Consider the following 14,274-nt stretch of genomic DNA (forward strand, 5'->3'; position numbering starts at 1 on the left):
TTAATTGCATACCAATGCACATAACTCCATCACCGGAAAATCCCGTATGACATGTACAGAAGAATGAGCCTTTGGTGTTTGTACAATTGGCATCGGCATGACAGTTGTCCTTTTCTGTGGCGCATTCCTCGATGTCTAAAACAAAATACATCATTTCCATTTTATCTCGGTATCTATCCCTTCTTCAAAAAAATGACTTGTGTTTTGTTTTTCAACTTCTATAGCCAAAGAAAAGACTCCGTCGAGGAAAGGAAGAAAGTAGCCATTTTTGCCAGGTTTTAAAATCTTATTTAAAGCTGTATTCGGGCAAAATGTCATATAGCATATTTTGAGTTGAGGCAAAACATAAGAGTTTTTCTGAGGTAGATGAAGGTAAAGGCCGAAAGTGGAAATAACATGGAAAAAGTGGCTCTCTAGAACCGGGTCTCCTTTGCCAATCACTGTTCTTACTAAATCATTTTATTATCTAATACACATGGACTTAAAAGTATGGATCAGGAGTACGAATGGTGACCGCACCAAAACATATTCATTTCTTCATTCTTATATCTCCTTTGTAAGAAAATATTTGATGATATCCCTTATTAACTGACATTCCCTGAAAGTTACCGCAAACCATTAGGAGACGAGCAAACAACCCTAACAACTGTACATTCGTTTAGTGTTGAAGTTTGAATGGATAGATGAGTAAAATGACTGCAAGATCGTTACCTAAGGCGATGGTCTGGTTTAAAATACCTCTCGTGCACCTGGCATGACTGCAGCGTCTTTTCAGTCACACATACCTACGCAATCGACTCCATTACCAGAATAACCATTTAAGCACGTGCAGTAAAATGACCCTTTGGTGTTTGAGCAGTTAGCATCGGCATGACAGATGTTTAGAGCAGTTTTGCATTCATCGACATCTAAAAGCGAACGAGAAGTTATTTCCGTTATATCATTTGGTTGCAAGGATCCAATCGAACAACAAAAGCTCTGTGATAACATTCAATTATATTTGAGGAATATCTATGTTATCTCTTTAATTTATGGGACTCTAATATTTGTCAAAACCTTGTTGAGTATGCGCCAGAAACGAATTTAGAGTGAAAAGAAGATGTCAAAACCCTTGCAGTCCTTTGGATACTTACCTATCCTTTGGATAGTTTCTTTTGGATACTAGATGGCTTGCAACCAATCTATAGATAACAATCTTGTAATTTACCGAATACTGGTGTACGAACAAGATCTGTTCTCGCAGTGATGACATAGAGCGAAAACAACCAATTCTCGAGTTCAACACACGTAAAATTATATTATCGTATCCACCAATATTTGTTTGCCAAAGAATAGAAGACGTACTGTTCGGTTGTCTAAACTAATTCAGTTTTGGCGTATTTTGTAATTATCAATGCTCGTTTACCTGAACAAATGACTCCATCTCCTGAGAAACCCAAGTGGCACGTACAGTAGAAAGATCCTTTGGTATTAGTACAATTAGCATCTGCATCACAGTTGTGAGCGTATGTGCTGTGATGAGGCGCCAGGTTTTTGTCATCACACTCAGCAATATCTGGTAAAACGGAAATGAAAAAAAAAACATGTTAGGACCAGGAATGATTTTTGTTTTTTTTTTCGCGATTCCGGTTTACTCACCAACACACGTGACTCCATCCCCAGAGTAACCAGTAAGACAAGTACAGTAGAACGACCCTTTGGTGTTGGTACAGTTTGCATCAGTGTGACAGTTATGTGTTCCAGTATTACATTCATCAATATCTATTAGGGGAAAACGCATAATCAAACAGTAGCTTTAGCGCCTGGTTCTGGATGCTGTACACTGACCAAAAGTCCATCAATGTTTGAACTTAAAAGGCTTTTAACAACCGAATCCCTCGCCGACCTATGACGTTTGAGTCGAGACCTACCATCACATTGTTTTCCATTTCCAGAATAGCCCAACAGGCATTTGCAGTAGTAAGATCCATTGGTGTTTGTACACTTGGCGTCATCATGGCAGGAATGAGCTAAATGCTGATAGTCAGAGGGCAATCCTGGGCGATTACATTCGTCGATATCTAGGATAAGAGAGGGCGAGAGAGCCATTACTTGAAAAAGAAGTGACAACAAGTGGTTTTTCTCTGTATCTATTTTAGCGTTTTTGGTCGGGGATAATTGAATATGTAACGTAACCCTGAAAGAGTGCGATTGCAACACTTCAAACCGAAGACAAAATTTTCAAAAGTTACCTGAGCATATAACCCCGTCTCCAGAGTAACCCGTATGGCACGTGCAGTAGAACGATCCTTTGGTGTTTGAACAATTGGAATTGACATGGCAGTTGTGAACAAGTTCACGATATTTCTCGGGAATGCGATCAGGAAAACATTCGTCAACATCTAAGGTAAAAAAAAAACCAGTAAAATTAATTAAGTGCGTAACAGAAGAAGATTTTATTACTGACATCATGCAAAATTAAGTTTTAAACAACCCTTAGAACAATGCATACCAACACATAGTATCCCATCTCCAGAGTATCCTTTTCTACAGGTGCAATAGAATGAGCCTTTGGTGTTAAAACAGTTGGCATCTGGGTGACAGTTGTGGGGGAAATGTCCGTATTCCAGTGATAGGTAATCAGGAATACACTCATTTATGTCTGCAAGTAAAGAAAGGTTCAAGAAGTGACAACTCAAAGTCACCATACTCCAAATTGTTTGCCTGCGCTTTTACAGGCAGACTCAAAGCTCTACGTTTTTGCTTTCGGGTAGATTTATTCAATGTAATGGAATGGAGCATCATGTTGAGTAAAATGGAGAACGGTTGACACATACCCTCGCATGTCACTCCATCACCAGAGTAACCGGTATGACAAGTGCAGTAGAACGATCCTTTCGTGTTGGTACAGTTCGCATCAGAATGACAATTGTCTTCTCCTGTAACACATTCCTCGATGTCTATAATGGAGAGAATTTCACTTCATCGCTGAGATTGAGAACCAAGTTCAAATGCAAAAGTATATTTTTGTGAATTTCAATTGTTGTAAAATGCCCTAAACTAGTACAAGACCGAAACCTGACGCACCATATAGCAAAATTTTAAGTCTGCAATGCAAATGTAAATCTGCAAACAGAGAAACCCCTTTGTTGCAAGGGTGAGAATGGAACATTGTTTATATCTAAGACTGTTTTACTTTGTGAAGATCTCAACCGCACTAGAAATTATCTGGCTTTTATAAAAGGAAAACTGACCATTCCTAATGACCTTTCGGTAAATACGTTCCTATCACAGTGAAAAGGAATACATTACGAAAGAAAATGGACAGACACCAATCTGCTTTAGCAAAGTAATACCAAAAATGTCAAAGATATTTTTAAAAATATTCCTCCACCTTACGAAAACTGTCAAGCATGAACACACTGCACACTGACGCAAAAATGTCTAACTATATGGATCAGGAGATTCTTGGTTTAGTGGTGACAACTTATTGTATCTTTAAGGTACACTACTTAACATGGATTTTGACATGATATCTTAACTGTAAGTGCATATACAATTATTAAGTCAGTATAATGCAAGAGGAATACTCTAGAAATGAATGATACTAGTATCTTTCGCGATTCCCTGTTTTTCGATTTTACTAAATAGAGCGAAACCAACTGTATCTAACTTCTAAGGTCATTCCTTTTCAATGGTGGTAATCCTGCAATAGTTTCGTTGCGATTTTATAATGAGCATAAGAAACAAAATCCAGTTTCTCTTCTAGATCCAATCATTACCGAAAAAGCTTGTGACACAGGGTATTTAAATTTAAGTTTCTATTTGTTGGAATGATATTCGCACAAAGATGAAAAACGTAACGGTAGCAAAGAAGCGCCATAAAAGCTCAATAAACGATACTTGAACCTGTCATCAATGAGCGTTCTGTGGGGGAGCACACTGCTACATCAACCAATTGAGCTGGGAAATTTGCGAGTTCGAATATTATTCCTACACATAAATCTTTTACATTATAAATACTATGTATATCAAAACTACACGGCTTAGCTGGAAAAGGGCACAATACATACCTTTTTTTAATCTCCCAGCCCCTTACCACTAACCCGTAGTCCTCTTATTCAAATAAAAATACAAAGGTGTGAACATTAAACGAAACCATATATAATGAAATGCGGACGCATACATAAGATGAGGCATGTAGTAATATAAATCGCTTTTTTGTTCGCTAGAGTCATGTGGAATCGTATGTGTCTTATAATATCAGCATCAATTACCCCACCACTAGCTGTCGTTGGCTCTTTTTTGGTCAAAGCCAAGCAGCAGTGTTTGTTAAATTATCTTAAACAGGACTTTAATAAGTAGGTGACTCGTCATTCTTCGTTACGTCCTTGGCTTTAATCGAAAAGATGATTTCAATAAACAATCACACTGAAAAGGGAAAGCAAAATGGGCCGCAAAGTACATCTACCAAACACGCCGCGTTTTAGGGACAGTGCGTAGGCTATTATGGAATCGCTTCCAAGAACTGAATATTTCCCCGTGACGTGCGCGGAGAATAGTCAGTCACATACAGAGATTTAACTCAACACGCACTGCACGAAGGGGTGACACATTTACTTGTGCAGTATCTCGGAAAAAAAGGGAAATAAACAGGCGAAACCAAGAGACTTTCTGTCGAAGAACGAGAATTCAAGAGTCAATTGTGGCGCAAGTGGTCAAATTGAAGGATTTGCCCAAAATTACAAGTAGTGGCCACGAAGCATAATAAAACCAATATTTTTAAGAACAAGAACCCCAAGCAGTCACAATGGGCCACCTCTAATTTTAAGTAGGTAGGCCCTCAGCGCCAACCTTTCATTGGATTTTCTTTGCTTCCGCCATTGGGCACACGTTGGTAATAAGTAGAAACAGTTAAATGATACTGACGGAACTTCATCAACCCCACAAATTACTTCCTTGGGCACCTACCTACACAGTCTACTCCATCACCAGAATAACCATCTAGACATGTGCAGTAGAACGATCCTTTGGTGTTGGTACAGTTGGCATCAGCATGGCAGCTGTGGGCGAGCTGACCATATTCATTTGATGAATGATTCAGTAAACACTCATTCACATCTGCAAGGAACAATTTAAAGTCGAATTTATCTTGAACTTCTGAACATGATGTTCTTCTTCGTTTTGAAATGATATACCTTCACAAGTGACGCCATCACCAGAGTGTCCTACATGGCATGTACAGTAAAATGATCCTTTGGTGTTAGTACAATTGGCATCCGCATGGCATTTGTGAGCGTACTTGCTGTGATAAGGTGCCAGGTTTTTGTCATCACACTCAGGAATGTCTTCGGTAAAAAGAGAAATACCCAACGTTAAAAAACACCCACCTACCTTACCGAAACGAGAACTTAAAAGATTTGGCCCATTTTTCTGAAAAAGTAAGCGTGGCAATTATGAGATGCGCATTTGTCTATGTCTTATTACATCCAGCACTGACCTGATTAGGCTCCAAAAGTAACAAAATTCACTTACCATCACAATTTACTCCGTTTCCAGAGTACCCTGTCTGGCACGTACAGTAGAATGACCCTTTGGTGTTGGTGCAATTGGCATCTGCATGGCAATTATGAGTTTGGGAAGCGCATTCGTCTATGTCTGAATAAAAAGTGAAAATGTAAGCAAGAAACAACCATCAACGTTTTGGGCGTTTCAGTTTTTTTCCTAAACAGGAAAAGAAGAAAAAATAAACAAAGCAATAAGTAATGAAAATAACCAAGTGTACTGCCAGGCGACTCTGCAACTGCTGTTCTAAGATGGTTACCTGTGAAATGTTCTCTTGGGCCAGAATATCTTACTCGACACGTCCAATTAAAATCAGCGAAAATAGCGGCATGGTCGAGCAGTTTGATTGTGAAGGAAATTACTCATCAATACTTAAGTCCTTTCCCCTTTACACAAATTTAAGGTTATTCAGCTTTTTATTGTTCACTGCGGCTTGTTAACAGCTTAACTAATGCTTACTTGTACAATTTCACAATTTCAAATTACAAATGAGTGGGTGTCGGAAGAATGAAAGAGAGGGAGAGGGAGCCCAGCGTCGACTTGGAACACGGGAACTGTTTTTCATGGGTATCGAGGACAAAAACGACAGCAATGGCGACGATCTGTAGCACGATGTTTGAAAGCAAACGGGTCGACCTAGGTGCTAAGTGCAATGATTCCAGTGATAGTTAAGTTTATTAATACTATGTGGTTAAGTGGGGAAAAAAGAGCATATAATAACTTCAGTCTCATGACTTCACTGCTAAAACTCTTCATTAATTAAGACTGTTTATTTTATACCCAAAGCTTACCAACACACGTGACTCCATCTCCTGAGTATCCCGTATGGCACGTGCAATAGAAGGATCCTTCGGTATTGGTACAGTTGGCGTCAGCATGGCAATTGTGATTCCCAGATCCACACTTATCAATAACTGCAGTAGGCAAATATTAAAATACGGTTTAGTTCCTAAAGGTTGTATTGTTCTGGCTAAGCCAGCAGCACCTATTTGCCGTTTAATGTAGTTGCTAGCTATAAGAGTACAACTCCAGCAAGTGTCCTTCAGTTTTGGAGTAATCAATCATTTGTTCGCAAAAAAAAAAAAAAAAAAAATTTGGGCAGTTCTCGATATATTTGAAATTTTGTGATACTACCGGCATAGAAATCGCTGTGCTGTTGTTAGAGAGGATTCTGACGATAAAACGGTATATTAACCCAACCCAAGGGTAAGGGCCTATGGATTCTTGATCAGCAACAAAAGTATGTATTTGCTTCCACAGGTTTATTTACCAACACAGTTGATCCCATCTCCTGAGTAACCATGGCGACACGAGCAATGGAACGATCCTTTAGTATTGGTGCAGGTAGAATCAGCGTGGCAGTTATCGGTATCTTTAGCGCATTCGTCGATATCTAAAATAAAATAAGTTTTTGTCAAATACCTATAGAGAAGATGATTTATTTTTATCAAAAATAAAAAAAAAGTTTATAAATCTATGATAATTATTTCACTTTCTAATTTTCTCATAGTCTATTTTCCACCTGTTTTCGAAAAGGAAATACAGTCAATTCCGTATCATTCTCATTCATGTAAGTACGTAGTCCATTTCCAATTTCAATACGGCATCACGGCACTTAAATATGTTGGCGTTTTTATAAAGTGACTGAGGCTTGTGCGTACTGAACATCGATGTCTATTCTAAAGCAGGCATCTCTGTAAAACCACATAGCCTTACTTTCCAGGATGCAGCTTTACTGTCTTCAGAGTCCGTTATTTATTTATTTTTTTTCGTTGTTTACTTCCATTGTTTTCCGAGCCACTTTCAATGGCCGTTGACAAAGACGCATGATAACAATTGTAACCTCTTGAAATGAAGACAATTGTTCTGTTTCCTTTTTGTTGTAAATTTGTGATGATTGCATACCGTCGCAAATACTTCCATCTCCATTGAATCCTGTTTGGCATCTACAGTGGAATGACCCATCAGTGTTGGTACAGTTAGCATCAGAATGACAATTATGTACATTCGTGGCACATTCTTCAACGTCTGCAAATAAAGGGATGTGAACCTGAATGCAAGTTATTTCATTGACAGAACTATTTGTAAGATCGAAGCTGTACGAAATAGCGGATACCGTGATAAAGCACAGTAAGAAACTCCAGAGAGAAAAAGTACTGGTACCGGTCCGATTGTTATACACTCCGTTGCGTTTCAAAAGTTCGTTACTTTTTCTGTACCTCTCTTGCTGCTAAGGATTTTGGTCATTGGTCAGTTTAAAGGGACCTCGAAAAAAGGCATCACGGTCAACTCGCAACCACGATGGCTTCCAACCAATAGGTGAGATGCAATAATACGAAAATAAGAGGCAAAAGGTTTTTAAACGCCCTGTATTCATTTTGTGTTTCATTCTTCCTTGTCACTTTTAGGCCAAATTTCTGATTGAAGACGCTACAAAACACTATCTTAAGTGCGAACAACTCGGAAACAAGAGGAAAGTTTGCGAGAATCGGTTGTTAATAAGTTTGTCAACAAACGAGTGTCTGTGAGAGACGGGTTCACACTAAATGTTGCGAATTTTAACCCCACACCACAAACAGGTGGATTTTATCACTAAAAAATTATCACAAATGCCATATGTGATCGCGCATTTCATCACAGAGATTCTAGCTGTGTTGAAAGACTAGGGAACAAATGCGTTAAGTAAGCAGAGGGCGCTTCCATTAACTTGGAATGAACTTTTGCGGCTTGTTTTAAAATACCGCATGGATCAGGAGTTTTAACTCAGTGTAAAGTGCAAATAAAATTATGTAATGCTTTATCTTACCTTGACAAACGAAATCGTCAGAATATACAATGAAACAGCCCTTCGGTATTTGATTGACATAGCCTCATTATGACAGTTGCATTTCCAACTTCGTCTTCACGCTTTGTAAGTCTAAACAGGTAACATTCAATTTTCAAATCACATTATTATCATTTACAGTAAAAATTAAGAATCTTAATTAAGAAAATTAAACGAAACCGTGTATGCAAATCAGGAGAGCGTTACATCAGATATACAACCATTAATTAATTAATAAAACGCTTCCATTGTTTTACTTCAAAAATTATTAATGAGACAAACTGCGGGGACACCTTAAACATTCTCAGGTGAGAAATCCAGTTTGAAGAAAGTAGCAATTACCTATTATAACAACACATGAGCAAGTTAAATTCAGAGCGATATTTCAACCTGGAGCAATTGTGGCTGTGCAAAGAGCGTTGCTTACTACTGAACGTTGTTTTCATCTAGGCGTAGCTTTTAGGTTTCATTCATTGACAGCTTAACAGACCATACAGCTCATCTTTACTAGCGTGACTCCATATTTTGATTAGCCATGCTGGCACGTTCTGAAGAATGACGTTTTTGGCATTGGTACAATCGACACCTGTGTGATTGCTGATAAATTCGCCAAAAAACGAAGGAACTTTACACAAGTGTCTAGTGTTCTAGCGCTGGAACACAAATTGGGGAGAATCCACACTCATGGTTTGCAGATGGACGCCATGAGAGCCTATGCCAGTCTGCGGTAGGTGTCCCATAATTGTGTCCGATCCACTCTGTGGAGATGAAGGAGCCTTAAACGCACTTGAGTCAGGGTAACTGTAAATTTTGAACTTGAGTAGCGTTCTCACGTAATTAGTAAGTGATGCGTACTGTCGAGCCCTTATGGCACAGCTTTAAGGCTTGGGGTTTTTATCCATTTTTCTCAAGGTGTTGTCCTTGTGGTTTGATTCTTTTTTGTGTGTTATAATATTAATGGGCTGGTTTCACCATTTACTATCTTAATAAAAGGTTTTTTTTGGTAACCTATCGGCACCAGTTTATAAGGCCCGTTTCAAACGTCGAACTTTACATGTGCCGAATCTAATACAAATGAGAAAAATCTTGTGTTTTCGCTCATTTGCATTAGATCCGGCACATGTAAAGTTCGACGTTTGAAAAGGGCCTTAGTCTCTAATCCAAATGACGACAGCATGTATAAGCTAAGCTAGGATTTTCGTGAGTGCCTATTGATTGATCGCACCATCTGCATTGACATATCCTTAGAACACTCAACCCAGAATATTGTGCGAAAATAGGGATACACTTATTCTTTGCATGCCCGGCACTGCTATGGAAGAAAAAAGTTTTATTTTGCATAGTTCGTATTTGCAGACCGTCTCGTTCCAACTGCTCCAACAATACACCGTTCTCCCTAAGTTTGCTGGCGCTTCGCCCTACGTAAACATACATACAGTACATACCTACATAACTGACCACTCCCCACACGGGCTTTTCAGGACCAATGAAACACAATCACGACAGAACAGAACAGAAAATTCAATAACAACTGTTGAGAATCCCAACTGGTCGGAGGCAAACCAGTTGGCTATTTGCAAGTGCAGCTGAGAAGTTGAATCAGGGACTACCAGAAACAAATTCAACCAGTGGTCAGAACGTGTCTTGAACCTTGAAGCCCGGCGGTATCATCGTTGTCGTCCTACAGGTCAAGAAGCGCAACGCCGAAAAAAGAATCTCCATATTATAATTACAGCTTTAGTCAATCAAATCCCGTCTCAATTGGATGCACTTGGACACTTTTTTGAAAAAGTCCGTTGTATAAGGATGCCTTTGTCAAACAGTAAATCAAACTACCGTACGTCTGTGTTAGCAATAGTTACGTCCTTACCTTTTATTTCTCTTCTTATTTAGTTGTGTGCTTTCTATTAATCCATAAGGCCCAAAGTTTAAAATATCTGTCAAGGAACTTGCAGAAAGAGGTATAGTGTCCAATGTTAGTTTCATTTTTTGACGAAACAATAGTTTAAAGCCAATTCCAACGACAATGTAACCTACCTTACAAAGCGAGGCTTGTCTTAAAATCCTGAAGAAATGAGTTAGTATCGCAAAACAACCTAAAGCCCTATATAGTAAACTGATTGGGGTGAAGTGCGAGTAACTCCTGATCCATATTTTGTTTGCTAAATAAGACATTGTGCACTTTTAGTCAATCGACGGTCGATGCTTTGCAGAGCTTTGGTCGCTATCAAAAGCCCGATTAGTAAGTGTACAGCAATGTTTTATTATAGCAAACACGAGTTCTTAATTTCATGCACGTTTAACCAGTGTTAAGTAATTAGATATTACGGCCTCTTACCGGAACAATAAATTCCATTGCCTGTGTATCCAGCATTACAGGTGCAGTAGTAGGACCCTTTGGTGTTGTTACAATATCCGTTTTCGTGACACATGTGAGTATTTAGAGAGCATTCATCCATATCTAAAAAGTTGATGAAAATAAAAATTTACTACATGCGAAAATATTATAAATGAAAGTATCCTGTGGGCCAACTCATGAGTGCAAATGATATGCTTTGGGATATTAAAAATTGATTGAGAGTTACCTTAATAATTTTCAGCCGGGAGAGAAGGTACGGTGTTTCTTTCTTAAAAAAATATTGGCTCCATGGAGTGACTATGGCCTCCACTAACCACCGCAGCTCCTTCATTGTCCTTCGCGCATTCACGAAAATATAATTGTTTTGAAGCGATTGTACATACCTGTGCATGTTATTCCATTGCCAGTGTATCCATCATGACACGTGCAGATGTAAGACCCTTTCGTGTTGTTGCACCTGGCGTCTACATGACATTTATCCGTTTCCAAAGCGCATTCGTCTACATCTGCAATAGTAATAAATTGAGATTAAGTGAAGCTATGATTTTCGCAGTTATAGACGCAATTTTAATAATTGCGTAGAGAAGCCTAAAAAATTCAGGACTTCAACGGGGTTTGAACCCGTGAGCTCGCGATACCGGTGCGTTGCTCCCTAGGGGGAGTGGTCAATTAAGTGTGTATTGTATCATCCTTGCCATTTTCTGTATTTGCTATTTTGTTCAAACCTTCCTTCAGTGTTTTAAGTAGTTGTTTTTGTTATTATTTGGTTGCTAGTTCCTAGTTGCAGGATATGGTTACATTCCTGTCACAGCCCTTTAACGGGTTTTCGACAGTTCTGTAAGGTAGCGGACACATTTTTGAAAGCATAGGACATGCAATTTTTGGCCCCGCAAGGCGCCTTGCGAACTATCTAGGGGGGTTTGGCAATTTTTAAATATAACACGCAAAAAGGCTGTTTCCAGTGTTTCCTGAACCCAAGAATCAGTTTCCCAGGCAAGGGTGAAGTTCACTCAAATTCTCTTTAAAAAGTAAGTTTAAAAAGAATTATAATAATAAAAAATAAAAACCCCTCAAATATTGGCATCAAACTACCGTACATGGAATGGGAAACCACCAGACGAAACGTCCGGTCTCAGAGTTTCACAATTCTTGATGACATTTGCTCCCAATCTATTACCTGAACAAAGCGTGCCATTTCCACTAAATCCTGGTCTACACCCGCACAGGAAAGAGCCGTCCGTGTTAATACAATTGCCGTTTTCATGGCAGTTATGAGTGTTAACCTCACATTCGTCAATATCTGAATAACACGAAAAAAATACTTATGAAAACAAGGTAAATTGTGGTACCGATAAAGTAGTTGACCAAGGGAAAGTGGGCGACAGTCTAGGGCCCTTTCTCTTTCAAAGGGACCCTTACGCGACTTGAACGACCGTGGACGCAAGCCTTGTCCTAATTTCATCATTCCAATAAAACAAATTATAAACAAAATTCACAATAACCGTAAGCGAAAATGATCATCGCAGTTCAGAGAAACTAATCAGTTGCAAAGTAAACTTAAAAAAGTAGGCTTGAACGAGGACTCGAACCCATGAATGTAGCTGCATTCCTCTACAGTGATCATAGTTATCAAGCATCTGGAGCTGGTAAGTTGCCAACTTCTCACTAGAGAATCTTAGCATCGGCAACGAGTGCGAGTACGAGAACAAGTACACCTTGTACTCGTTCTCGAAGTTTTTAGGTAAGCGTATAGTACGGGTTTCTAGTCTGCAGAAAAACTCACAAATTCTTTTCGGATGGCAAATTATCAGCATTAAAACTGTTTTTCAGGCGTGGACCTTCCCCCCTCTTCCCCCCCCCCCCCCCCCCCCCCTCCCTTTCCCCCAATTATTTATCCAACCCTTGAGAATTGTCAGTATATTACTATTGCAGCTTTAAACTAAATAGAACGCAATTTCCTTTTGACAAACTCGTCGAGTACTTGCCGCTACGACTTTTCGATGCAACTGAGTCGTCGCAGACCATCTTGCCGGAACGAGTTGAGCACACCGGCTGCGCAATACGGATGTGCAATAATAAAATCCCAGAACTCGTACTCGACATCGCACTCGTTGTCGATGCTAACACATTAGCGACCTTTAAATCGGAGGTCGAGGACGACTACGAGTACAAGTTTTCCATTCTGATCATGCGCATAAGGTTTTGGAGGCCGACATTTTTTCGAAGTGCGGCGTGCTCAGAACGGAAAACTCGTACTCGAAGTCGCACTCGTCCGCCGATCTAAAGGCCTCCACTGTATCCCGTATGAGGTAAATAAAACTATTTTCAACTGCGATAATCATCCTCATTTTACCACCAAAAGTCACAACATAATTCAAATTCGACATATACCACCCGCGCTCAAGACTCTCCAAGATATGCCAGCTAATGTTTCACTACTAAAGTATTTTACCTTTAAATGCCGAAAACTTCGATAATTTTACCAGACAGTATTCCATGGAGGTTTTTTACAAAACACTGACTTTTTCCCCATACTAAGAGAACAAAACAACGAACTTATTCTGCTCGGCAATTCCCCAATCGTATGCTTAGACAAAAAGTATGGATATAATAATTGATAATACCTGTGCAATTTTTCCCATCTCCAGTATAATCCGACACACAAGTGCAGACAAATGATCCATGGGTATTGCTACAGCTGGCGTTTTGATGACAGTTGTGCTTGTATGCCATCTTAGTTTGTCGTACATTCATCAATGTCTGGAATGTTTCAAACGTGCATGATCACTTGCTTTATTTTCAAGAAATTTTGGTCAACATCCAACGACGATTCAATGATGCTAACAATTAATATTGAATGATCTTTAAAGGTCTGAAGTTATCATGAATGCAGATAGTAGAATGCATTACTAAGCGAACACTTACCCAGTCAACTGAGGGTGTCTATTTTTTTTTTGTCAAACAGACTTAGATTATGTTACACTGATCTTTAAAGGTATTCAGACCAGGGCAATGCCTTTGAAAACAGAATACTGATGAACATGTTAACTTCTACAAAAAATCGTATTAGGTCTAAGCGGTTTAGAGAGAGAGCGAAAATATAGCTTCTCCACGCTATGATTGTGTTAGACTTAGCTCTAGTTCTCTTCGTATCGACTACTAAAACAAAAACAAGATTGGACCTTTGTGTGGAAGGACCGGGGGGGGGGGGGGGGCGGGGCACCCGACGATATTACTGGATATTTGTGACACAGCCTCAACAACATGAAATGATTTTAATCAGGCCAAGGTGTTTTTGTCAGATGACATTCTGGTAGCAGTCGCTTAAGCTCCCAATTGCCTTTGGTAATCTGATGAAGAGCAAAACTGGTGTGAAAAATCTGTAGAGTAAATCCGCAATACACAGGCCTGTAAACCTTATTGACTGTTAATAAACAATTTAGCTGCTAGTCCTTAAAAGTACCGCCCCTGGTAATTTGCGGTTATAAACTCCTACAGAAACACTAAGTAAACTAAAACTCTTCAGGGCAACCTAGAGTCCATGCGC

At 39.3% G+C, this 14,274-nt stretch overlaps 1 protein-coding gene across 1 annotated transcript in view; it reads right to left on the reverse strand.

Moving 5' to 3' along the window:
* The window catches only part of LOC138000037 (transmembrane cell adhesion receptor mua-3-like), a 97,391-nt gene that overhangs the window by 56,015 nt on the left and 27,102 nt on the right, over positions 1-14,274 (reverse strand). The window contains exons 17-33 of the mRNA XM_068846167.1: positions 11,905-12,027; positions 11,111-11,233; positions 10,707-10,829; positions 7,450-7,572; positions 6,815-6,937; positions 6,336-6,458; positions 5,515-5,637; positions 5,178-5,327; positions 4,951-5,100; positions 2,817-2,939; positions 2,492-2,641; positions 2,232-2,381; positions 1,911-2,060; positions 1,639-1,761; positions 1,406-1,555; positions 786-908; positions 13-135 (exon numbers count right to left, since the gene is read on the reverse strand). Of these exons, the coding sequence (XP_068702268.1) occupies positions 13-135; positions 786-908; positions 1,406-1,555; positions 1,639-1,761; positions 1,911-2,060; positions 2,232-2,381; positions 2,492-2,641; positions 2,817-2,939; positions 4,951-5,100; positions 5,178-5,327; positions 5,515-5,637; positions 6,336-6,458; positions 6,815-6,937; positions 7,450-7,572; positions 10,707-10,829; positions 11,111-11,233; positions 11,905-12,027 (2,253 nt within the window). The remainder of the gene's footprint in view (positions 1-12; positions 136-785; positions 909-1,405; positions 1,556-1,638; positions 1,762-1,910; positions 2,061-2,231; positions 2,382-2,491; positions 2,642-2,816; positions 2,940-4,950; positions 5,101-5,177; positions 5,328-5,514; positions 5,638-6,335; positions 6,459-6,814; positions 6,938-7,449; positions 7,573-10,706; positions 10,830-11,110; positions 11,234-11,904; positions 12,028-14,274) is intronic.

Source organism: Montipora foliosa, chromosome 4, assembly GCF_036669935.1.
Source record: "Montipora foliosa isolate CH-2021 chromosome 4, ASM3666993v2, whole genome shotgun sequence".
NCBI lineage: Eukaryota > Metazoa > Cnidaria > Anthozoa > Scleractinia > Acroporidae > Montipora > Montipora foliosa.